The sequence below is a fragment of the Nannobrachium achirus genome (assembly GCF_963921795.1).
Source record: "Nannobrachium achirus genome assembly, chromosome: 4".
NCBI lineage: Eukaryota > Metazoa > Chordata > Actinopteri > Myctophiformes > Myctophidae > Nannobrachium > Nannobrachium achirus.
In genome coordinates, this window is record NC_137813.1 from 71,139,820 (window position 1) to 71,165,956 (window position 26,137).

The 26,137-nt window shown below is 41.8% G+C and overlaps 1 protein-coding gene across 6 annotated transcripts in view; it reads left to right on the forward strand.

Moving 5' to 3' along the window:
- glyr1 (glyoxylate reductase 1 homolog (Arabidopsis)) overlaps window positions 1-25,269 on the forward strand; it is a 47,947-nt gene extending 22,678 nt beyond the window's left edge. For 5 of the 6 annotated variants that reach the window (XM_080725125.1, XM_080725128.1, XM_080725129.1 and 2 more), the window contains 7 exons: window positions 889-988; window positions 2,108-2,218; window positions 2,995-3,105; window positions 10,017-10,179; window positions 11,472-11,651; window positions 17,572-17,696; window positions 19,056-25,269. In XM_080725125.1, coding sequence (XP_080581251.1) covers window positions 889-988; window positions 2,108-2,218; window positions 2,995-3,105; window positions 10,017-10,179; window positions 11,472-11,651; window positions 17,572-17,696; window positions 19,056-19,130 — 865 coding nt within the window. In that variant the 3' untranslated portion in view covers window positions 19,131-25,269. The remainder of the gene's footprint in view (window positions 1-888; window positions 989-2,107; window positions 2,219-2,994; window positions 3,106-10,016; window positions 10,180-11,471; window positions 11,652-17,571; window positions 17,697-19,055) is intronic. The other variant, XM_080725127.1, reaches the window with a different exon arrangement.
- The last annotated feature ends 868 nt before the right edge of the window (window positions 25,270-26,137 follow it).

Consider the following 26,137-nt stretch of genomic DNA (forward strand, 5'->3'; position numbering starts at 1 on the left):
GTGCCATGCCGTGATTCCTATTTCAATAGAATCCAACCAGAATCATAACAAGAACAACCCCTAAGGGACAGAGCACTTCCCGGTTCACACATGATCACATGATCACATGATCCACGGCTGGAGGGGCGAGCATGTGTTTCGAATGAAACACCTGTTATATGATTTTGGCAAAAATATTTTTGTTTTAGTTGTTTTATAACCAAAAATGCCTATTCTCGTCAATCTACGTCAGTGGCCTAACTGCCTAATGAATGATTCTCGTCAATCTATGTCTGTGGCATTAAATAAGTTAAACACATTTGGCACTGTATGATTTACTATAAAAAGAAAAAAAAGAGAGAGAGAGAGAGAGAGAGAGAAGAAATAAATAAAATGTGGGTTTTGGGTGGGGATGGGACGATAATCACTATTATCGTTTATCGTGATAAAAACACTCAAATTAATCGTATTTTGGAGATTTAATTTATCGTGATATCGTCCTCCGTCATGCACTGGGATCAATTCACCTTTTATTTGACAAGCTGCATATCGGGTAGAACTTAAACCTTCTATTGGTAAAAGGGACCTGAACATAACATACTTGATAGTCTTTTTTTTCACACTCTACCAAATCTCTTTACCAAAAAATGCCAATCTACAAGCTCACAGCGCGTTACGTTGCGAGCTTGTAGATCTGCTATGTTTTGGCAAATGTTCCGCCCCAGGACAATGGATGTTGGGGATGTTTTGATTAGCGTGAGAATACCGTAAATCGCGATGTCTTTGGTCACAATAATCGTGATATGAAATGTTCATATCGGCCCATCCCTTGTTTTGGGTGCATACTTGTTCTTTGTCTACATGATAGGCTTCCTGGGGCTGATGGGAAGTGTTGTTCTTTGTCTACAGGATAGGCTTCCTGGGGCTGGGGCTGATGGGAAGTGGCATCGTTTCCAATCTATTAAAGATGGGTCATGTGGTCACCGTGTGGAACCGCACCGCAGAAAAGGTACCTGGACAAATCACGACACATGACATCTGGACCCAATGCAATGTCTTCATAGCTAGATTATGTCAAACCTTTGATTTGGGATTATTTGGAACGCGCGGAGAAGTTCAGGGGCGGAGAGGCGAGCGGGCGCGGTCCCGTGAAATTCTGCTGCGCGTGCTCGTTCATGTATGCACTTGCGGGCGGCAAGAGCTGGATTGTGGTCAACGTTGTAAATATCGTCCGGCGTTTACTCGAGGAGCAATTTGTGTTTGTCTCCCCACCACGGCCCGATCCAAGCGAGAATGCCTCCCGTCTGACAAATCACAAGTTTTAACGACTTGTGATTTTTTGCAAGTTGACTCGACTCAGTAAAAAGTTGAGTTGAAGTCGACTTTATCGTTTGATGACGTCATCACATTGGCTTCATAGAATAGCCTAAAGCGATCCTTTCTCCCTTAATAAGGCTTTTGCTTATTAATATATTCCCAAATATGGGCATAGGATTTCCGCCCGTTCCATAGTTCCGTGTAAACAAATGAATAACCGCGGTATTAGTAGATCCTGCTTGTTTTAGAAGATGGCACATGGCAACTGATTTTCCCCCTTGGGATAATAAAGGTATCTATCTATCTATCTATCTATCTACGTATACATATTCTAGCTCACAAGACATAGATAGCCCTTGTACATCATATAACTGAAATGGCTGAAAAGGCTCTATATTTCAATTCAAGTTGCGCTGTTTCTGGCACTTTCTGCCGAGGTGAAAATGTCCCATTCAGATGTATGGCGAGCCTAGGAGGCGGGCTACATTTTACCGTCTTAACGACGTCACTGGTCACGTGACCCCCAAAACCTCACAACTCCGTTCCCAGTTCGACAAGAGGGGGGGCACTTGGGCTAATCTTCACTCATCAACATCAACTTTATATAAATGATATAGTGGATTATTGAAAATGGGTGGTCCTCCCCTTTAATATAAAGGAGAAATGTTTCTATCCCACAAAGATTTGGAGGACCCCCTGTAGTAACTCTGAGGACCCCCTAGGGGTCCCGGACCCCCCTGTTGAAGACCCTTGATTTCCATGATGTGTAGATTGTGCAGGTTTGACTCAGGGCGTTGCCTTTGTGTTGCAGTGTGACCTGTTCATCCAGGAAGGGGCCAGGTTAGGACGGACCCCCGCTGAGGTGGTCTCCATGTGTGACATCACCTTCTCCTGTGTCTCTGACCCCAAGGCTGCCAGGGATGTGAGTATACCTTTTCTGCCTACATGTGGACTCGCCATTCACTGTTACAGGGGGTTCGAGGTACCTCTAGGCTAATGTTATTATTAGAAGCACATTGTTCTGCTATTTTGCCACGAATAAAGGCTGTCCTCTTCCAGAAAAGCATAGATTCAGAGAAAATGGGCTTCAAAGTTGGCCATCTGCATTGGATTACATTGAATAAATTGGCGGAACATGACGATACTAACGTTTAGTAAACGTGGGGCGACTCGGACGACTCGAACCACCTACGTTTTCAAGAATCAGCTCACGGTAAGGACAGCGTCACTTGCCGACAAAAAGAGCTGATCTAGTTCGGGATCGGCACTCCAAATTGCGTCGCTAGCCGACAAATAGAGCCGAACTAGTTCAGGATAGGCACTAGAAGACTTGGACCTGCACAAAATCATAATAAACGGCTGACACATTTGTACTTTTAACGCAACAGTGTGGTTTACATTCAGATGTCAACAACAGACATATGAGCCCGAGAGGCAGATACTGCTTCTATGACAAATAGCCGACCTCGAGGCGTTGTGAGCATGTAGATCTGCTATTTTCACAATACAAAATGTAATTCCTCAACTCTAAGTCCCCAGTTAAATATGATTATTTTGGGAGTCACCGCCTGAAAAGGTTGAGAACCACTGGCCTAAAGCTACATGAAAATGCACTGTCAAAATGAACCCCGCTGCAGCTTGCTCTGTGTCGTATGTCAGCCACTCTGGTGGACTGAAAGAACCAATGTTTTCCATGAGCGTGTGCAGTTGGTGATGGGGCCCAGTGGAGTGCTGCAAGGCATCAGACCAGGGAAATGCTACGTGGAGATGTCTACCGTCGACCCAGAGACCATCACAGAGCTGGCACAGGTACACACACACGCACGCACGCACGCGCGCACACACACACACACACACACACACACACACACACACACACACACACACACACACACACACACACACACACACACACACCAGTTTTGATTTTGTCGACTAAAACCTAAATAAAAACTAAATAAAAAGTAAGCTGTGATGACCAAAACTTAAGACTAAATATATTGACAATGTCGTCAACCAAATAAAAACTAGACTAAAACGTTAGGGAGGGACTAACGGAGAAGAGAGTCATTTTATGTTTGGTTGCTCTCAGGTGTTGCGTGCTGAAAATAGAACCAAGTGTAAAATCAGCCACTACAATGTCATCAAGGCCTGCCAAAATACATTTCAGTTATCTAAATCAACTGTAGATTTAGTTGCCTAAAGTCTTATGATATTTAGTCGACTAAAATTAGACTAAAACTGAAACTTTTCAGGTGACTAAATTATGACCAAAACTAAATGACATTTTATTCAAAAGACTATGACTAAAACTAAATCACAATTTGCTGTCAACACAGACACACACACAAACTGGTTAGTCTACTGCTTTGCCTCACACGTAATGTCAAAGACGTCCACATTCCCAACACCAGAGGCAGCTCCACTAATAACGTTCGACCCAGATTCGGCTCAAACAAAAGGTAAAGGAAATTTCTTCTTGAAAAACGGACGCTAACATAACAATAATGTCGAAAATATTGTATAAAAAAAGGTTACGCTTCATAAATGTGTTTCTATTCAAAAATGACCACAAAAAGTGTAAAAACATGATAAAATTATCATTTTGGCCATTATCAGGCAGACATCTTCTATTCTTTTATATGGATTGATAAGGGATGTAAACACATATTATTTTACGCTTTTTGTGGTCATTTTTGAATAGAAACACATATATGAAGCTAATCTTTTTTTATAAAATATTTTTGAAACATTATTTATATCTTAGCACAATTTTAGCACACAACGTCTCGCGATGCGAGGCATTGTGTGCTTGTAGATGCTTTCACTAGTTTTGTGCGACAGTCTTGTATGATGAAACAGACAGACGTACACATTTGAAACTTGGAGATACGAGGTTTCTGCCCGACAGTGACGATATCTTAGTGATTATGTTGCGAGGAAAACATTGAGATAATAGCCATTTTGGTTAGAACTGACTGAAAATAACTTTGTACTTCAAGTTTAAAATGATACTAAATATTTTTTCAAGTGTCCAAATAAATTCCAAATACTATCAAATGATCTCGCGGCACCCCTGGACTACCGTCGCGGCACCCCAGGGTGCCCCGTCACCCACTTTGAAAACCCCTGCTCTAGCATAAACCGCTGAAATCACCACATGGCGTGAATCTTGTCTTTGGCAGTCAGAGCCTTGGAGAATGCAAAATCTCGTTGTTGAGTCAACAAATGGCCCAAACATTTTTTTTTTTTTAAACAAATCCGGTATTTTCTTTCTCTTTTAATTTTCTTCTCTTATCATCTTTTCAATACAGTAGCAAATGACTGAAGACTTTTTTTTTTTAAATCAATTATTCTCTTACAAAGATCCTGTTTTTGCCAGACCCATGAAATGGGTAGGCCTACATAAGCAAATGTCGGTCTGTCCGGGTTTTCTATATAAAGGGTATATATGATGATGACATGATGATGACATGCCTACAAAAGGCATGATGTCATAAATGATGATGACAGACAGGGGGTCTGGCACAACCAGGTTGACCTGGTCTAGTTAATTGTGGGCTCGCCTGAAAGGCGAGAACACTATGTTATCCTCATTATATATATATAGTGAGTTCCGCCACATATTTCCGTCGCAGAAAGTACAAAGGCAGGGCCCTTAGCCAATGAGGCGCAATTGGTGGAAACAAACCTTGGAGTGGTGTTAGCTGGAGTATTGGTTGAGCTTCACGTGAAAGTTAGCACGCTGCAGAATATAGTCACGTTGGCAAACATAAGAAATGAAGAACAATTTATTTGATTAAGAGTTTTTATTTTAGTTATTGTTGTGGGCTCGCCTAAAAGGCGAGAACACACAATTATATTATTTCTAGTTAGCTGGAGTATTGGTTGAGCTTAGCACAGTTAGCACACTGCAAAATATAGTCACGAGCGAGCCCACACTGTTTCGTAGGAACAGTATTTCTGTTGTATTTTTTGAGTGGTGGTCACACCGCCTCCTAACAGTCACTTTATCCGTTCCCGGCTATGTCCATGTGTGAAGTTCTGGAGAAGGTGGAGGTGGTCTTCAGTGTGTGAGAGCTGCTTCAGCTCGGAGCTTCTCTTCTCCAACTGAGTGATTTCCTCTTGAAGCTGTAGCATGAGCTGCAATACCTCTGCTGTTGCATCTCTCTCTCTCTCACACTCACACTCACACACACGGACGGGACCCTGACATGAACTGTTACACACACGGCCGCGCACACACACACGCACGCGCGCACGCACGCACGCACGCACGCACGCACCACTGCTCACTTCAAACTTGGGTTTGATTCTTTACGTGCCCTCTGCTGTTTGCATCACAATTCAAATTGCGATCTTTCGATCAATTCGATTTGCAGCAGAGCAGCAATGAGGTCAGAAATACTAGGTTCTTGAGGTTCTGAGGTGTGTCTTGAACATGGGGAGTGGGTCGTAATCTCTGACATCAGGGGGTAGGGAGCTCCAGAGGTGAGGGGCAGAGCGGCTGAAAGCTCGTAACCCCGTTGTGGAGGAATTATCAGAGGCGCAGAGTTGGTACCATTCTTGTCCATAGACGGAGTGAAGAACGGATAGAGTCTCTCGGTGAAGGTGTAGCCGGTGAACGAGTAGAGATGAACTCTGGCCTCCACGTCATAAAAGGAGACCAGACCCTCCTCGTAATCCACAAACACTCCCACTCTCTGGGCCAGCTCTCTCACGGGGAGGAGGACGTCGTCACATTCCACGCCATGGAAAGCCTCGTACTCATTCACGTTCCTCAACGCTAGAGACCAGAAACCAACATAAGTGCCGAGATAGAGCATTTCCTTCCTTCTGATGGACTCTCTGGCCACTCCTAATGACCAGGCCACCTTCCCTCCAACCTGAACCTCATAGTAAAACCTTCCTGAGGAGAAGCTTTGTTTCCCTAAGACGAAAGGGCAATAATTGAATCTCTCTGGGTTGTCTGGGATATCCCAATTCATCACGGTTCCACAATACACTTGTTTTCTATCCTCGGACAGGATGAGCCAGGGATGTGCTGTATTGCCGTCCAAAGTTACATCCACGAAATATTGCTGGATCCTCCTCAGCTCAATATCGCACAGCCTCTTCTCCATCTCTTGACTGAGTGTCTTTCCCCGCTGGGCCACAGCTGTCCTCACAGTCCCCACACATGAAGGCGAACGGACGCTGACCTTTGACCAGTCCTTGAGAGGTGGAGGGGTGTTGATGGGTGCGAAGTTCTGGAGAAGGTGGGGGTGGTCTTCAGTGTGTGAGAGCTGCTTCAGCTCAGAGCTTCTCTTCACCAACTGAGTGATTTCCTCTCGAAGCTCTTTGATGAAGCCGTCAGCCTGTTTCTCTGACGTTTTCTTCTTCTCTTCTATCACATCAATGAGCTCAGCCTGGATTCCTTGAATGCAGCTGTTCAGAGCAGCTATCACCGTGTCCGCCTCCTCCTTGCTATGCTCTACTGAGTGTTTGACCTCTTGGATCTTCATGTGTCTGTCCTGAATCATCTGCTGGATGTCAGCCTCTGTCTTTCTGTCATATTCTACTGTCCATGTCTGACTCCTGAGCTGTTGAACCTTCTCAGAAACCAAAGCATTGACGGATACCTCTGGTCTCTTATCGAAGGTTTTTCTGCACAGTGGACATTGTATCAGCGACCGTCTCTGACATTGACACCCGTGATCAGTTGTGTCCCAGTAATGTGTGATACAGGCTCTGCAGTAGTCGTGTCCACATGGAGTGGTGACTGGATCAGTGAACACGTCCAGGCAGATAGAACACAGGAGCTGCTCTTCAGAATGGAGAGCGCTGGCAGTCGCCATTTCTACACAACGTCAGTAAGTGGAAATGATGTTGAAAGCCACAGAAATCCCGACTGGTTACCTGTACCTAGGCCAAGAGCTGCTAGTATGGTGTCCAAGCAGAAGTTTCAAGTTTCGGAGATGTCCAAACCAAGTGGTTCGCAAGATGCCGTTGAAGAGCCACGGCGGAAGACTCTGAGAGGCTCGATGGATCTGGGGGCATCTCTGAGATTACTGTGCCTCTTATAGCATGTGCTGATGTCATCCCTGTGATCACTATTAGTCTGTCGTATCCATATATAGATCAACACTGATCCCAGTCTAGAAACTAGTAGGGCATTCACAAATAGTGATTTTTAGTATTCGAATTATTCGACCGCACTGGCCAAACCGTCAAATATTAACTCTTTGAGTGCCACCCCGTTCACCACTAGAGGGCGCCCAGTGGCCATAGAAAATCCCATAGAGATATGCTGGTATATGCAGAAGCCCTGCAGCCATGACTTGCCTGAACACTTTCCTTTGTGCATGTACAGGAAGAGGATGAAGTTAGCTTGAAGTTAGCTATTGGTTACCAAGCATTTTAGAAGCCTTATTTTCGTCAACTTAGCCATGATTAAACCTTGCACACCTCATGCATGGGAAAAAAACAGAGAAGAATGAGCTCTAAAAAATCCAATGCAATCCTGGATTGCATTGAAGTGGATTTGTGCAGTTTGTTCACAGCTTTCAAACAAAAAAATCCGATTGGAAATCCGTTCAGGCATTCTTGAGATAATCGCCATTATGTTTTACATGTTATGTAAACAAACATGGCTGCCCTGTATGTTAGATGGGGTTGTATGGGGGTGGAACATGCAAAATCGCGATTGAAATCATGTTCACCAGATTTGATGGGGTCAAAAAAAAAAAAAAAAAAAAAAAAAAAATCTTTTTTTTTTTTTTTTAAAAAGCCGAACTAGTTCGGGATCGGCACTCTGCGATACGCTAATAAAGCCGAACTAGTTCGGGATTGGCACTCAATGAGTTATGTAAGCAAGAGGCGAACATTGTGAAAATAGCCGATCTACATGCTCACAACGCCTCGCAAACGCGAGGCGTTGTGAGCATGTAGATCTGCTATTTTCACAATATTTATCTGCGGAACCGAGTCACATTAAATGTAATACCTACAATTCCAAGTGCTTTTCAGGGTTCTTATGACTTCCTATCTAGCCAAGCTTTATAAACCATGAAGAAATATATATACAGTATTTTTAACTCTTACTGATCCAATCCAGAACTAGTTCGGCTTTATTTGTCCTTATCAGGGTTATCAGGTTTTTTTTTTTCCGAGCCGCGCCGCCGGCCGTCATCTGTTTACACGGCCCGCGAGAGTGTCGCGCTGCCGATATTTACCATCCACTCCAATGCAATCCAGAATCTTTAGAGCTCATTTTCTCTGTTCCATGCATATCCATGAGGTGTGCAAGGTTTAATCATGGCTAAATCGCCGAAAATAGGGCTTCTAAAATGCTTGGTAGTCAATAGCTAACTTCAAGCTAACTTCATCCTGTTCCTGTACATGAACAAAGGAAAGTGTTCAGGCGAGTCATGGCTGCACAGGGCTTGTGCATATACCAGCACTTGTCTATGTAGCATTCTATGGCCATTGGGCGCCCTCTAGTGGTGAAAAGGTGGCACAGAATGAGTTAAAGACAAAACTATAAAAAAAAAACAACGTAGAATAGTGACTTTGATATTCGAATATTGGGTGAATTCCCTATCGTATCCATATATGGATCAATACTGATCCCAGTCTACAAACTAGACTGCACTCTGTCCAGGTGCCAACTTGCCCCTTGTTATTTATATCAGGGCATACTTTTTGGTGGTGATGTCACCGAGAATACTGCTCCCTCATTGGCTAAAGGCCCCACCTTTGTACTGTCGCCCGGAAGGATCTCACTCCGCTGTACCTTTGATTACAGCTTAGAGGAAGCCTTCTTAACCAAAGTGTTAAAAGATCATCAGCTGGAGCAGACCATCTCACAGCTAGGCTACAGATGTAAACTTTTGTTTTTTATCTTTGGGAGCCTAGGACACGTACACAAGTTGGTTGTGAGGGGCCTTCAAATGGCCGGCCTCTCCAAAAGGAGGGCCAAACAGTTATTAAGGTACTGCTCTGTATCATCAGCTATTATAGGAAGCCGCTCGATTTGGAGGAGGCGTTGTTTCCTTTACCCATGATTGTTGTCTGCTGTGTTTGACATGTACGCCAACAGTATTGTATGTAACACCGTTCTGCTCTACATGCACGTTGTAACTGGCAGTTTTTCTAATTATCTGACTGCGCTCATATGGTTCATGTCCTTTGTACATTCTTGTACTTCTGCTTATGTGGACATAAATCATACATGGGCAACTGGCGGCCCGGGGGCCACATGCGGCCCCCACCTTCACTTAATTGCGGCCCACAGGTTAATACCGGAATACTGATATATTACTGATTTCAGCTGTTACCATTCCAAACATGACCTGCTTTAATTCCGTCAGTCAATGTTTGTAGCTTAATGACTAGTATAGTAGTATTAAATGTATTTTTTATGTCCAATGTATTTGTATTTAGGTTCATAAAGGTAACATGACTATATAACTAAATGCATTTGAAATTAGATAAAATTGTTACATTTCAGGATTCCAATTGAAAAACAACAAAAAATAATTCAGAATTCCAATTCAAAAGAAGCAAAAATAGCCGATCTACTGCGATGCGTTTTGAGCTTGTAGATCTGCTATTTTTGCGTCTTTTGTATGAGAGTGAAGGTGGAAATATAGTGGCCCTCGCCATCATCAAAGTTGCCCACCCCTGATGTAAATAAACATTTCGTGTGTGTGTGTGTGTGTGTGTGTGTGTGTCTCTAGGTGATCACATCGCGGGGCGGTCGTTTCCTGGAGGCCCCGGTAGCGGGCAGCCAGCAGCTGTCCAACGAGGGCATGCTGGTCATCCTGGCGGCCGGAGACCGCACCGTCTACGAGGACTGCAGCAGCTGCTTCCAGGCCATGGGCAAGACCTCCTTCTTCCTAGGTAGACACTGCTTCCTCTGCACTGCACCGAGTGCCGCGCTGCGAGCTTGTAGATCTGCTATTTTTTTTAAACCGTGATATATATATATATATATATATATATATATTTTGAATAGTCTTTGAATATATCTTTTTGAAAGTGAACATTTGTAACTCAAATATTTGCTTCTGGGGGGTCCCTGATACAATATATTGAGAGGGGGGGGGGGTCCCTTGAACAGCATATTTTTAGATGGGGGTCCGTGGCCAAAAACATGTAGTTTTGGGGGTCCTTGGCATGAAACATTTTGAGAACCACTGACAGAAGCAGTAAAAAAAAACCTTAGAAGAATTTAGAAGACACTTATAGAATCGGGTCAAAATATTCAAAGATTTGCACACATTTTCAAGATTTTTCAAAAATAGCAGATCTACAAGCTCGCAGCGCGGCACTCGGTGCCGCGCTGTGAGCTTGTATATCTGCTATTTTTTTTATATTTCAAGCATAAAATATTGCGTAATAATGTGTTCAGGCCTAAATGGGTTGTTAACCAGATTTCTGCCAAAAACAAGCCACCAGGGTCTACGAAAACGTGTCCAAAAGCAGCCACTAGGCTCACTCTAGCCTCACCCACACATGGGGAACCCGAACCCGGATTTTACATATCCTGTGAATTGTTTGGGAAAGCGCTGGCGTGCGCGTGTCGGGTTTGGACGTGGCCATACGTCATCATTTCGATTTATGTTTTAACCCATTTAGGCCTAGAATTATTTGATGCTTTAACTATTGAGAAATAGCAGATATGCAAGCTCACAGCGTGGCACCAAGTGCGGCGCTGCGAGCGAGCTTGTAGATCAGCTTTTTTTTTCTTTATTTCTTTGAATAAATCTTTTTTAAAGCAAACATTCGTAACTCAAATATTTGCTTCTGGGTGGTCCCTGGAGCAACATATTTTGAGATGGGGGTCCGCGGCCAAATAGAGAGAACCGCTGATTTGGAAGAACGAGTTAGAAGACATTTATATTATCGGGTCCAAAACATTCAAAGATGTGCGCAAATGTTCACGATTAAAAAAACCAAAGAAATAAAATAGCAGATCTACAAGCTCGCAGCGCGGCACTCGTTGCCATGCTGCAAGCTTGTAGATCTGCTATTTATTTATTTATTTTTTGGTATATCTGCTATTTTTTTACTAGTCAAAGCATAAAATAACGGTTAAAGTGGCTGAAATCTAAAGTGACACAGGTTTGCGTTGAGGCCTAAACGGCTCAATCCAGGAGCTATATTGTGAGGTTCTTTGTGTTGTGTTGAAGGCGAGGCGGGCAACGCAGCGAGGATGATGCTCATCCTCAACATGGTGCAGGGCAGCTTCATGGCAACCATCGCCGAGGGCCTCACCCTGGCCCAGGCCACCGGCCAATCCCAGCAGACCTTACTGGACATCCTCTGTCAGGGCCAGATGGCCAGCACCTTCGTGGACCAGAAATGCCAAAGTAAGTCACACACACACAGGGCTGATTATTTGGCGCAATCGCAATTATTTTGTGATAATCGTTTGCATGTTGAAAAATGTTTATATATGTTCAAACATAAAAAAATAAATAGCGGAAATAGCAGATCTACAAGCTCACAACGCGTCACAATGCGACACGTTGTGAGCTTGTAGATCGGCTATTTACACTATCAATGTTTTTTTTAAAGTGTAAAGTTGTCAAATATGTCCTTTATATTTAGGTCATGTGTCATATCTGCCATGTCCAACTTCAAAGCCTAAAAGCCAAACAGAAATGTAATTGTCAACGACAAAAACACAATTAAATCGTTAATCGCAATTATTTCAGTGACAATTAATCGCCATGTAAAATGTCATAATCGTGACAGCCCTACACACACATACTGTGTCAAATTTTGACAGCAAATTTGATTTAGTTCCTCATAACGTTTTGAATAAACTTTCATTTAGTTTTAGTCATATTTTAGTCATTTGAAAAGTTTAAGTTGACTACGGTTGATTTTGTCGCAGGCCTTGATGGTGCCGTAATGTCACATTTTACACTTGGTTGCATGCTGAAAATAGCCGATCTGCAAGCTCACGACGTGTCGCAGCGCGTTGTGAGCTTGTAGATCTGCTATTTTCAGAGTGCAACACCCAAGCGCAACCAAACACAAAATGACTACTAGATCTCTTCTCCACTAGTCCCTCCCTAACATTTTAGTCTAGTTATGTATTGGCAATATATTTAGTCTTAGTTTTAGTCATAGCTTAGTTTTTATTCTGTTTTTGGTTTTGTCAGTGAAAAAAGGTAGTTGACGTACATACTTTTTTGTCATAGTTTTAGTCGACAAAATTGGCACTTAGACCTACAGTAGTATGCATTCAGCTGACACAATAGTCTGCAATACTAGCTCTGTTATGGAAGTGGATCATTGCTTTGCCTCATGTGTTGGCCTGTTAGTCCAGTTTTTATTTTTATTGTCCAAACGTGAAAGGTTTGTTCAAATTTTCAGGGGATTTTGAAAACTATATATTTTTTTATAACAAACCAGAAAATCCGTGATTCCATTTGCAAAATCCGTAGGGGAATTTTTGACAGCTGCTGAAAGTTTGTCTCATTCACTTATTATACATTATTATACACAAAAAACAAAATACCCCAAAAAATCTGTGAGGGGTCAAACTAGGGGTTTTTAATGATTCTGAATCCAATGCAAGCATTTGTTTTGCATGAAAAACATTCCTTGGGCTAAAAACGGATGATTATCACTTTTCAGAGTTTCATGGGGGCTGTTTTTAGCCCAAGGAATATTTTTCATGCAAAACAAATGCTTGCAATGGATTCAGAATCATTAAGAAAAACCCTAGTTTGACCCCTCACATGCTACTTAAAGCAGTTTTTTCAGCAGCCGTCGGTTTCCAAAAATATATAGTTTTCATAATCCCCCGAAAAATTTAACGAAATTACACAAGCGACTTGACTATGTTGCAATTATGACATAATCACCTGATTGAAATTACTGTTGGCATTTAAGCAGACACTCTTATCCAGTGTTACGTAAAAGTGAACTGTTTGAAATGGCAGACTATGGATCTGCTCTATACAACAAACAAGGTGCATTGTTAAGGTATCTGTCTAAAGAACATGATATCTAAATAACATTCAGTTCTTTTGAAACTATAAAGCCCCTTTTCCACTGACATTGCCCAACACCACACCACTTAACACCGACCACTTGTGCCAGGTTTTCCACTGCAAGGACCTGGGTAGAGTGGTGTGAAAGTGGTACTAAACGTGGTACTAAAAAGTATCCAATCCAGAGTAGGTCTGAGTTAGGCCAAACAGGGCCAAACACTTCATAATGACTGATCCCTCACTGACTTTACATTTAGACCACCAGGATATAGTTGTAATACATGGTAATATATTCTATTGTGTTATAATCACTGTTATAATCTATTATAGTGTATTATAATTATCATAGTAATATATTAATACTTTATAGTGTATTAAAATAAGTTATAATCCATTATAGTGCATTATAATTAGGATAGTTGTAATACAGATTGATATTGTGTTATAATCACATTTAAAAGGGTAAATTTGTTATCGATTGGCGTACTTTTGTGTAATGGAAAATGTAGATATTTTTATGTGGTGCGCTGTGGTGTAGTGCAGTGTTTCTCAACCACTGTGCCTGGGGACCTTTGGTGTGCCCATGGATTCTTGGGACATGAAAAGTGTGCCCATGCAGAAAAAAGGTTGAGGAACACTGGTGTAGTGTTAGTATGGTGCTAAAGCTGCAGTCTAAAAGGGGCTTTAAGATACCAGATAAACCATGAACCAAGAATCTTGTCTAAACAGCATGCTATTGAAATCACATTCTCATCTCAAGCTGTATTGGATGGTAAATGGTGTGCTGCAGAGCAATCTAATCTATGAAGCAAGAACATGAGGAAAAGGTTACCAACATTATGTCTGCATAGTAGACATATCTTGGGCAATCACTAGGCAAGTTGGAATTAAACCAGAACCTATTGCTTCAGTGTTTTTAAACTTCAACTTTTTCTTGAAAAACGGACGCTAAAATAAAAAATGTTTCGAAAATATTTTATAAAAAATATTAAGCTTCATATTGTGTTTCTATTCAAAAATGACCACACAAAGCGTAAAATAATCAGGGGTGTAAACAAAGTCAGCCTGACAATGACAATTTTATCATTATTTGACACTTTTTGTGGTAATTTTTGAATAGAAACACACATGAAGCTTAATCTTTTTTTATAAAATATTTCCGAAACATTATTTTTATTTTAGCGTCCGTTTTTCAATAAAAAGTTGACTATAGCTCCTTTAACAAAAAGGTTGGAAGGGTTTTCCTTTCTCTGTATAAAAGCAGCTGGATGCACCAGTATTTCCACATCAGAAAGAATGTGTACAAAATTACAAATTAACAAATTGCAGATCTACAGCTTAACACGTGAGCTTGTGCGTTTTGAAAAAACAATATATATATATTAAATTATTTTGTGGGGTCCCCAGATGAGTAGCTTAACACATTGACCGCCTCCCCCGATAGTCCCGAGAAAATTCCAATGTCGCTCCCCGCCAGGCCCGATAGTCCCGAGAATTTGCTTTTATATAATGTAATGTTTAATTACATTCTTCTGCAGCCCGTGAAAAAGTTTGAGCTTTCTGTCATATAAGGAACCAAAGATATCACTCATCAAAGTAAGTGTGTTTGAAAACAAGAGTGTAATAACGTATAAATCTCAATAGAAATGAATAAAACTCCCAATAAACCACAGTGAATGCATTTAGCGTGGCAGAGCGCAGCCCGCAGAGTGCAATCAGCGACACACTGGGCACACGCATGTAGAAGGATGTGGGGCAGGGATGTGCAGAGAATATTTAGAGAGGCAGGGGCTGACATTTCTAAAGGGGCCTTTTGGTGGACAATTCTATTGAATGCAGCCCTCAGGGGCAGGGGCTCAAGCCCCCTTTGATGTCTATGTGTGTACATGCCTGGTGAAGGGGCTGGCAGAAGCGACAACGGAGCAGCTGGATCTGAGACCATTTTGCACAAATCAAACAAAATCCAGTAAAATGTTCACTTGGAAAGCCATGACCTGCCTCATTGGCCAACAACACACAGCTTCATCATAACCCCCAAAGTCTCGACAACAAAATATTATGTCCCAGCAAGCTTGTAGATCTGCTATTTTTCAATAGCAAAAGTATAAAATAATGAAGCATTTGAACAGATCCTCAGCCTCTGAGCCAAACAACCCACTACAGTACAAACACATAGAATCACCTGATGCAGCGCCGGTCCATTCGACTACCAATCCGATCTTCAAGCCCTGCTCGCGGGAGAGGAGAGGAGAAAATACCCCCCGGCGAAGTCCTCGGTCAGGCTTTTCTGGTCTGAAGAAAAGCGACGCGTCGCGCCCATATAACTCCAACAAAAGTAGTGAAAATAGCAGATTTACAAGCACACAACGCCTCATCCCAAGCGCGATGATCGTTTCACGAGTGTCCTCCAACGAGTAAGAAAAGTAAACGCGACGATCATCATTTGGCAGCTCTGTTTCCATCCTAAACGTACTGTTGTTTTGGTGGATAATATTCCAGTCTGATGAAAGGGTCGCGTCCAAGGTCCATATAACTCCATGTAACAAAAGTACTGAAAATAGCAGATCTACAAGCACACAACGCCTCGTCGCATCAGCCGCATCACAAGCACGATAATCGTTTCAACGAGTAAGAAAAAGCAAACGCGACGATCATCATTTGGCAGCTGTTTCCAAAGTAGGCCTACTGTTTAGCTTCGCTAGGTTTTCCCTGCTGTGCACGCGCGATGCGCACGCGCATGCAGGCATGTGCATTTGAGGCGCGCCGTGCACGAGCGCGCAGCCTGAGAAGAGAACGTGCAGCGCTCCTGGAACCATCTAGCGTGATCGCACATCGCAGCAGTGTGCTCATAGACTATAATGAGTGTGCTCTGTTCTAAAGCCCGCCTACTGTATCCGGTTATGTAACACTCAGATACATGCAAGACACGTTTCCGCATCTGGTATAGACCCAGAACGGATCAGCAACAAGCAGGGCAAATTGTCCCAATCAGTTCTCTACAGGCCACTGAGGCCATGCAGCCAGCAGTTTGCGCACATCAATCAACAGAGCATGAGAGCGATTCAATTCAAAGGAACGTTATTGGCATGAGAAAACATAGGCTACGTTTACATCGCCAAAGCAAGTGCCACAAATAAATAAAAACAATTGAATATGGGGAACATATTTACAGTTATACACATAGGCCTTGCCTTATATAAAGTTATAAGTGTGTGTGTGTGTGTGTGTGTGTGTGTGTGTGTGTGTGTGTGTGTGTGTGTGTGTGTGTGTGTGTGTGTGTGTGTGTGTGTGTGTGTGTGTGTGTGTGTGTGTGTGTGTGTGTGTGTGTGTGTGCGTGCGTGCGTGCGTCAAAATGTGATCTGTGCAAAATAAAACACTTGAATGTTGAATAAAAGGTAAAAAGCTTATTTCTATTTCTGTGAAGTCAGTATGACGCCCTAAGGGCAAGAGGTGACCTATTACAGCCCTATTACACTATTCCAGTTATTGCCCTATTACACAATTACACTTATTACACTAGTACACTTATCTGATAAGTGCCTGACGCCATAAATTCAAATATCAACTGAATTATCCACTTGAAAAGCGATCGATCACAAAAAGGTCAATATCTCCAGTTATTTCAATTATAGCTGGATTTTGGTCAAAAATGGCTATTTTGAGATGGCTGCAACTATAGAAAAAAAGCTTTTTATTTATTTATTTTATTTTTTGGTGAGACTAGAGGTTGTCTTGTTTCATTTCAGGTACTGTAGGACATTGTCAAAAGAATACAGAATTTAGGAAAAATGTCAATATAAAAAAAAATTATAACTTTTTTCATTAAACAAAATGGCAGGAGAGCCAAACAGTCAATGTTAAAATGGCGGCCAATGTGTTAATGTAAAAAAAGATGTCTCACTCAACGGTAAACAAACCTACATAAGTGTATACAGTGTATCTGCACATTTATAAAGTGACAATTTAAGGACTTTCAAGATGTTTTAATACCAAACTGGCCAAACTGTCAAATATGAAGAAAGCAAGAGGCGAACATGGTGGAAATAGCTGATCTACATGCTCACAACGCCTCGCAACGCGAGGCGTTGTGAGCATGTAGATCGGCTATTTTCACAATATTTATCTGTGGAACCGAGTGCCATTAAATGTAATACCTACAATTCCGAGTGCTTGTCAGGGTGGGGGTCCCCAGTTCAAATATGTTTATTTTGGGGGTCACAGCCTAAAAAAGGTTTGAGAACCCCTGGTCTCAGTGTTGACAAGGCCACATCTTCTGTGTCAGATATCTTGCAGGGGAACTTCAAACCAGACTACTATCTGAAACACATCCAGAAGGACCTGAGGCTGGCCATCTCCATGGGCGACGGAGCCAACCACCCCACCCCCATGGCGGCTGCAGCCAACGAGGTGAGACCCCCGCCTGCTCGCTGTCATGATCCAGTCTTTGTCGGGGGCGCTAGGGAGATAACACGGCCATTTCGCGCTATATTAGTCTAAAAGCGCCAAATTTTGCACAGATGTAGCACAGGGCATGCTCTAATGATTTAGCTAGGGCGCCCGAGTTTGCGACCTTCGGGGTCGCCACAGCGGCCACATCAAGTTGGGCTCCCATCGACTTTCTATACAGAAGGAAAATACCCAGGGTATTTAAGTAGGATGTGAGGGGTCTAACTAGGGGTTTGTCATGATGCTGAATCCATTGCAAGCATTTGTTTTGCACAAAAAACATTCCTTGGGCTAGAAATGGCCTCAGAAAACGATGGTTGTGGGTGTTTTCTTGGGCCATTTATAGCCCAAGGAATGTTTTTTGTGCAAAACAGATGCTTGCAATGGATGCAGCATCATGACAAACGCCTAGTTAGACCCTATAATACACGATAATATAATAGGTTAATAAAGTGGTTATAACACAATATAATCTATAATCATGTATATCCTGGTGGTCTAAATGAAAAGTCAGTGATGAAGTGTTTGGCCCTGTGTGGCCTAGCTCAGACCTACTCTAGAGTGGATACCTTTTAGTACCACTTTCACACCACTCTACCCAGGTCCTTGTAGTAGAGAACCTGGCGTGTGTGGGCAGTGTGGTGTGGTGTGGTGTTGCGCCATGTCAGTGGAAAAGGGCCTTATGTGTGCACGGGCCTGGTGTTGACTAGGGCATTAGCGACTTGTGATTTTTGCAAGTCGACTCGACTCTGTAAAAAGTTGAGTTGAAGTCGACTTTATCGTTTGATGACTTCATCACATCACCCAGATGATTAACTTAATTTGCAACATTGTTTTCTCACTCAACTGTAAATAAACCAACATAAAGTTTAAGTGTATAGATGGTATCTTCACATTTCTTAAGTGACAATTTAAGGACGTTTTAATAACTCTAAAATGACAAATTAAACATTGTCCAAATTGTCAAATATATAGAGGCAGAAATTGTGAAAATAGCAGATCTACATGCTCACAACGCCTCGCATCGCATGTGAGCATGTAGATCTGCTATTTTCACAATAGAACCATGTTATACCAAATGTAATGTAGCACTGTAATATTGGATCATTCCGTCCTTGACAATAAGCAATCCTACTGTTTGAATGCTGCACAGACGCACACATGGAGCAAAAATAATGATAGAAAAAAAAATACAAAGGATTTTTTTTTTCAACTTCGACTTTCTCTGATGGGAGTCGACTTGTGTAATGAAGTCGACTTGTCGACTTTTTCGTTAATGCCCTAGTGTTGACCAGTTGGTGCATTATGTTGTCTCTGCAGGTGTACAAGAGGGCCAAGGCGTTGGACCAGTCGGACAACGATATGTCAGCCGTCTACAGAGCCTACATTCACTAGAGCCAGACCTGCACCTCTCTCTCTCTCTGGACCAGCTACACTTTAACTCTATCCTTTTTACTTTGCGTTTTACGTCCTCTTTGATTTATTTGATTTTTTTATTATTATAATTTTTTTTCTTTTTTTTTTTTTGCCTGGTGCCAGTTCTGCCCGATTTATACTCTTGGTCTTTGCGCAGCCGGTTGTCGCACGCTGAAAATAGACGATCGTCAAGCCTCGGGCCGCACGGTGTGAAGTCCCCCTGCCTTTAACCACTTTCCCCCCCCCACTCTAAATGAAACATCTTCGCTGAAATTAGGCGATCGACGAGCTCGCAACGCGCTGTGAACTTGTCTGTTTTCGGCGAAGGTTGTCCCAGAGAACGGATGCTTGTAGGAATGGGAGCATACTCGTTATTATCGTTAAAGGAGTCATTCAGACCAAAACACATATAGGGTTAAATCTGCCTTTTATCATAGCCCTACATACCTGCTTTAGTCGATTTTTTTCATTGCTGCCCCCTGTTTGACAATCCACCGTATTAGTTATGAGAGGGCCCACGAAATCTAGCAACAGTGGCAGCCGAAATCTAGCAACAGTGGCAGCCGAAATCTAGCAACAGGGGCAGCTATGAAAAGAATCGACTAAAGCAGGTATGAAGGGGTATGATAAAAGGCAGATTTAACCCTATATGTGTTTTGGTCTGAATGCCTCCTTTAATAGTGATTTAAACAAATTGTATTGTGGAGATTTTAATTCATCATGAAATTGTCCGCCGTCGCAAACTGAGATCAATTCACATACGTCTATGAGATCAATTCCTATTTGTCTGAGTAAGCAGACAGCCTAATGGTTCCGAAACCTTTATAACTTGTCTCCGAGCCGCCACACAAGGGTTAAAGGCGTAGTACGTAACTTTTGCCCTGTGTTTAAACGTCAAAAAACGATTTCCTTCTCTACCAGCAGTTATACAGCCACTGGAGTAGTGTGGTGGTCTTTGTCTGCAGAGAGTCCGCTGCACGCCGGCTTAGCATAGAGAGGGGCTGCAACTTAAAAGTATAAATCAGGTTTGTTTTGTTGAGAGGCAACCTTGAGCATTGCACTGACGACGTTGATTTAACTATAATAATGCTACATGAACGCTCCACTGCTGTGTCTCCTGGTCTCTGTCTGCTGCCAGGCGAGGCGCTCTCTCTCGTGAATTCTGATGGTAAATAAAGTTAAATGTGCACTTAAGTGATTTTGCTTGGTTAAAATTAGGGCATTCACGAATAGTGATTTTTAGTATTCGAATTATTCGACCTCAAAGTATTCAAATAGTCGAATATTCAACAGGACTGTCCAAACTGTCAAATATTAAGTAAGCAAGAGGCGAACATTGTGAAAATAGCCGATCTAGTGAAAAGTAGGGGTGCCTCTGATTTAAAAATCACACCCGTGTGAACTGAGCGGTGGTTCCCCCCCCCCCCCCCCCCCCCCCGTGTGTGTGTGTGTGTGTGTGTGTGTGTGTGTGTGTGTGTGTGGGGGTGGGGGTGGGGCCTGGACAACAGCGCCCCTCCCTTAACATGTGTGGTCAGAAAAGGTACTACACAGGCTTGAGGCTACATACAGACCCACCCACATACAAACAAACTAACATACCTACACACACGGCCACGCTATGGAGACGGTGTGACCACCGCTCAAAAATATTTATCGGGTGCCCTGAGACAAAAAAGTTTGGGAACCCCTGATATAGAGCACCACTTAAACCCTCTATACTGAAACGGACCGGAGTTGCTACTGTACTTGGTAAGCTCTTTTTTCGGGGGGGTCCTTCTCTACACGAAACCTCTTTTCCAAAAATAGTTGACGTACAGGTTGTAGATCTGCTCTTTTTGGCGAATGTTTCCCCTCCCTGAGTAGGGAATGCTGGTGGCGTCCCAAGTAGTTTAACCCATTTAGGCCTGAACACATTATGACGCAATATTTTATGCTTTAACCAGTGAAAAATAGCAGATAGGTGCCGCGCTGCGAGCTTGTAGATCTGCTATTTTTGAAAAATCGTGAACATTAGAATTTTGACCCGATTCTATAAGTGTCTTTTGAATCCTAAGATTTTTGGAGAAAACCTATGTTTCTATGTCAGCAATCTGGCTATAGCCATCGTCAAAGAAAAGGTCCTTTTCACTTAACTGGAGCTCAGTTAGTCTGTCCTTGAGAGACTACTATGTCAGTGGTGCTCAAACCTTTTCATGTGAAGGACCCCCAAAATGATTTTTATTTGACCACGGACCCCCATTTCAAAATATCTAGTCCCAGGGACCACCCAGAAGCAAAATTTGAGTGACAAACGTTCGCTTTGAAAACACATCTATTCAAAGATTTGCACACATTTTCATGACTTTTTCAAAAAATAGCAGATCTACAAGCTCGCAGCGCGGCACTCGGTGCCGCGCTGTGAGCTTGTATATCTGCTATTTTTCACTGGTTAAAGCAGTCAATAATTCCTAGGCCTAAATGGGTTAACGTTAGCCTGGTGGGCCATCCCTCATGCTGCGTTCACGCATTCCTCCTTCCCACAGTACGAGGTCTGGACTTCAGCGAGTATGAGAAGTTGGCCCTGAACATTTTCTGATAGAGGCCAATCAGTGACTGCGTTTCAACTGCTGTCCGCTAGGGCATTCACGAAAAGTGATTTTTAGTATTCTAATTATTCGACCTCAAAGTATTGGAATAGTCGAATATTCGACAGGACTGGCCACATTGTCAAATATTAAGTAAGCAAGAGGCGAACATTGTGAACATTGCTGATCTAGCATGTAGATCCGCTATTTTCACAATATTTATCTGCAGAACCGAGTCACATTAAATGCAATGCCTACAATTCCAAGTGCTTGTCAGGGTGGGGGGTCCCCAGTTCAAATATGTTTATTTTGGGAGTCATGGCCTAAAAAGGTTTGAGAAGCCCTGGTATAGAGCATTAACAAATGCATCCACCAGGGGCAAAACTATATTATGTTTTAAAGAGAAAACCATGAAAACATTTAAATAAGCGAATAATTCGGTGAACGTCGAATAGTGACTTTGATATTTGAATATTTGTTGAATGCCCTACTGTCTGCACAACAAGTGAAAAGCTTCCCCTGATTGGTCCATGTGTAGACGGTGACGTTAGATGCTTGCCGCAGCATTTTCAAAACAACAATGGCCGCCCTCGATGCAACAAGTGTAACAGTTAACGCTGAAACAATAAAACAAGCAATAAGTGAAGTTATTTCAGAGTTGGAATCAATTACAACAATTAAAAAGTAACACGGGGGATGCGCTAGCGGAGTTCATCGGACGAAAATACGTGTTTGTTTGACGTTCTTCCGACCGGCTGAGAGATGTTTTGCTACGCTGATTGGTTTGTCTGTCAAGGCAAGTACTCCCGCCCACTTTTCAATCTGCCTATAGTCCCAAAGTCCAGACTTATATTGTGGGAAGGAACGAGTGAGTGAATGCACAGTATGAGGCTGGCTGGCCAGGCTAGTTTAACGTTATATCAACAAAAAAGCGTATCACTTAAAGGAGAGTTTCCGGGTAAAATTGACCCCCATACCTCTTTAAATGTCTTCTTGCAAGATGGTCCAGACACCCCATAGTCCCAAAGAAGTATTATATTCCATTCCGGGACAACAGTAACCTGTAGAAAGCAGGGCCACGGGAACGCCCCTCCTCTGTTGTCCCGCGAGAGACAGCAGGATTTCAAGCTGAGCGAGTCGAAAAGAGAAGCCTTTTGACAACAAAAATGGCTGTGCCCTGGAGAAGCTAAAGCTAGGATGAATTATATAGAGTACGGGGAACTGATACGGAGCGAAATAATTGACTTTGAAGCGAGAAAAATAACTGATTGAATGAACGCGGTCCATTATGGAGCCATGGTCTGGTAGAAGCTGCAATCAAAAAATGGTATATAATGCTTCTTTGGGACTACGGGGGTGTCTGGACCATCTTGCAAGCTTGTAAGAAGACATTTAAAGAGGTATGGGGTCGATTTTTACCCAAAAACTCTCCTTTAACACTACCTTTTGCGAGCATCTGCCAACGCCTTTCCATGGTAAGGTTGCGTTGCGTCGGGAGTCACAGCGGACAAATGGCGCGGACGTTCGGCTTTGGTAGGAGCACAGGTGAGCGAGATGTATCACTCCTTGTGCATATTATAATAATTATTATTATTAGGTTGTTAATTCTGTGTGGAGGTTGTTTTATTATGTCCTGAATTCCATGAATACAAAAACATTATCTGTGGATTTTTCTTTTCTTATTTCTTTTTTTCTTTTCTCGTACATACATATATATATATATATATATTAACCTGAAGACAAAGGGTTAGCAAAGCACCAAGGACAGGTCACTGCATTGCCTTAATGTCGTAACTCTTGAGTGTTTGCGGAATAGATGTATTTATTTATTTCTGTCTAATTTCTAGACCTTATTTTCTTTATTCTGTTTTTTGTGTTTTAACGAGATGATTTTTTTTTGTCGCTTTCGGGCGGTTTTCTTGAATTAGGTTAAAGATATCAACCGATGATGTTGAGGCCTTAAAAATGGAGTCATTTAATTGTCATCGAGACTTGAGCTTGCCACAGTCGAGAACACTTTTGTTTTGTTTTGTTTTGTTTTGTTTTAAATGCTGGAAGAGTTCTCATTTTTCCACTATTAAACGTTTTTTGAACAAGAACACACAACCCCTCTCCTCAATTGCATTTGAACTATGTCAATGCTACTTATGCTAAAATAATCAATTCCATTTGGGAAGTGTTAATGTTGGTCGCAGAAAACTATTACAATATTAAAGCATTTTTTAAATCTTAACATTTTCCAAAACAGGCAGCATCTTTTAAACATGAGCTTTTCAAAGGTTTGCCACTTTGACACAAGAAGCATCATGTTAGATACCTATAGCTGAAAATAGCAGATCTACAAGTTCATAGCGCGTCACAAATGCGTCGCGGTGTGAGCTTTTAGATGTGCTATTTTCAGCAGTACAAATGCAAGTACAAATGAAGCATAACAGCAGATATACAAGCTATGGATACTTTGGCTCGAGGTTCTGTTTTCTAGGCAATCAAAACCATCATATGTTTAGAGTATAAATTCAACATAAATTCCTGGAGTGGAATTACGTATATTGAATAGTCCATTTCTGTTGATTTGAAAACACTTTTTATTTTATTTTTCATGTTCACTGGTAATTGTCCCTTTTTAATTTTATACATTTTCATTTTGCCAAATGAATGAAATCTTTGTGTTTTAGTAGGAGATCCTATCACCGTACAGTGTATAGACATGTTTTTAGCCGATAGACATGTAAATATCCTTGCAAATGTTTGGGTTGTACAGTACACACACACACACACACACACACACACACACACACACACACACACACGGACGGACACATACTTACGGGTTGTGCTAAAAATTATTCAACCCCCCTTTGCAAATCTGGTTGGTTTATTGGCTAAATTCACAAACTGACAACTGAATGAAATAAATCATACAAGAACAATGTAAATAGCTCAAAAAAAGTAAAAAAAAAAATGTTCTCTTTTTTTCAAATACAATGCTAAATGCCACTTTCAATGCCACCTTCACTTATAATTATTCACTCTTAATTACACCTGAAAACATCTGTAATCAACTGCAATCGACTAATCAAGGGCTTAAATAGTTGCATCAAATGTGCAATCTGGACTGAATAGAAGTTTGTTGACTTGTTGACTGTGATTAGAGCAGTTAGAAACATGGCTAAATCTAAGGAGTGGTCAGAAAAGTTCAGAGAAGAGATTATTGCTTTGTACAAAAAAGGAAAAGGATATAAAACAATTGCAAAGACACTGAATGTTCCAAAAAGTACAGTTTTGAGCTTAGTTCACAAGTTTTAAGTCAAAGGAACGGTGGCTAAACTAATGAACAGGTTTGTCAGAGGGGGTTGAATAATTTTGAGCACAACTGTACATAAAGGGGGGTATAACGTTTTGTTTTTGACTTTTCAGACTCTCATTGTCTCTTAATACTGTAGAAGATTAAGTTGTAGTTTAAATGGTTTATTACTATGTGGCTTATTATAATCTGGCTTATAATCACGTTGACCCGACAATGACTTGGATCCTGTTGAAGTGGAAAGTGGATATGATGGAATTGCTTTTTTTTTTCTTTTTTTTTTTGGGGGGGGGGATATTTATGATTTTGTGTACATGTGGAAAGATGCTTTTTTTTGTGCTCTTTATTAAAATCTTCAAATCGACGTGGTGTCGGCACGTTTTCATTTGAATGCACACTAGGGCATTAACGACTTGTGATTTTTGCAAGTCGACTCGACTCTGTAAAATGTTGAGTTGAAGTCGACTTTATCGTTTGATGACGTCATCACATCACACACGACCCCCCCAATTATTTTGGGGGGTCCCCAGATGATTAACTTAATGTGAAACATTGTTTTCTCACTCAACTGTAAACAAACCATAAGGTTTAAGTGTATAGAGGGTATCTGCACATTTCTAAAGTGACAATTTAAGGACTTTTTAATACTTCTAAAATGGCAAATTAAACATTGTCCAAATTGTCAAATATATAGAGGCAGAAATTGTGAAAATAGCTGATATACATGCTCACAACGCCTCACGTCGCGAGGCGTTGTCCAAAACCGTTACTTTAGGAGTAGGGATGGGACGATACGCGATATTTTATCGTTTATCGTGATAAAAAACACTCACGATAATCGTATCGTGGAGATATAAATTATCGTGATATCGTCCTCCGTCATGCACTGGGATCAATTCACCTTTTATTTGCCGAGCTGCATATCTGGTACCACTTAAACCCCCAATAATTGGTAAAAAGTACTTATAATATACGCACTCGATACAGTCTTTTTTTCACTCTATCAAATGTCTTTGCCAAAAAAATAGCTGATCTACGTGACGCGTTGTGAGCTTGTAGATCTGCTATTTTTGGAGCGGTGAAAGCGCTCCCAATGAACAGGTATGTCTGTGGGTATG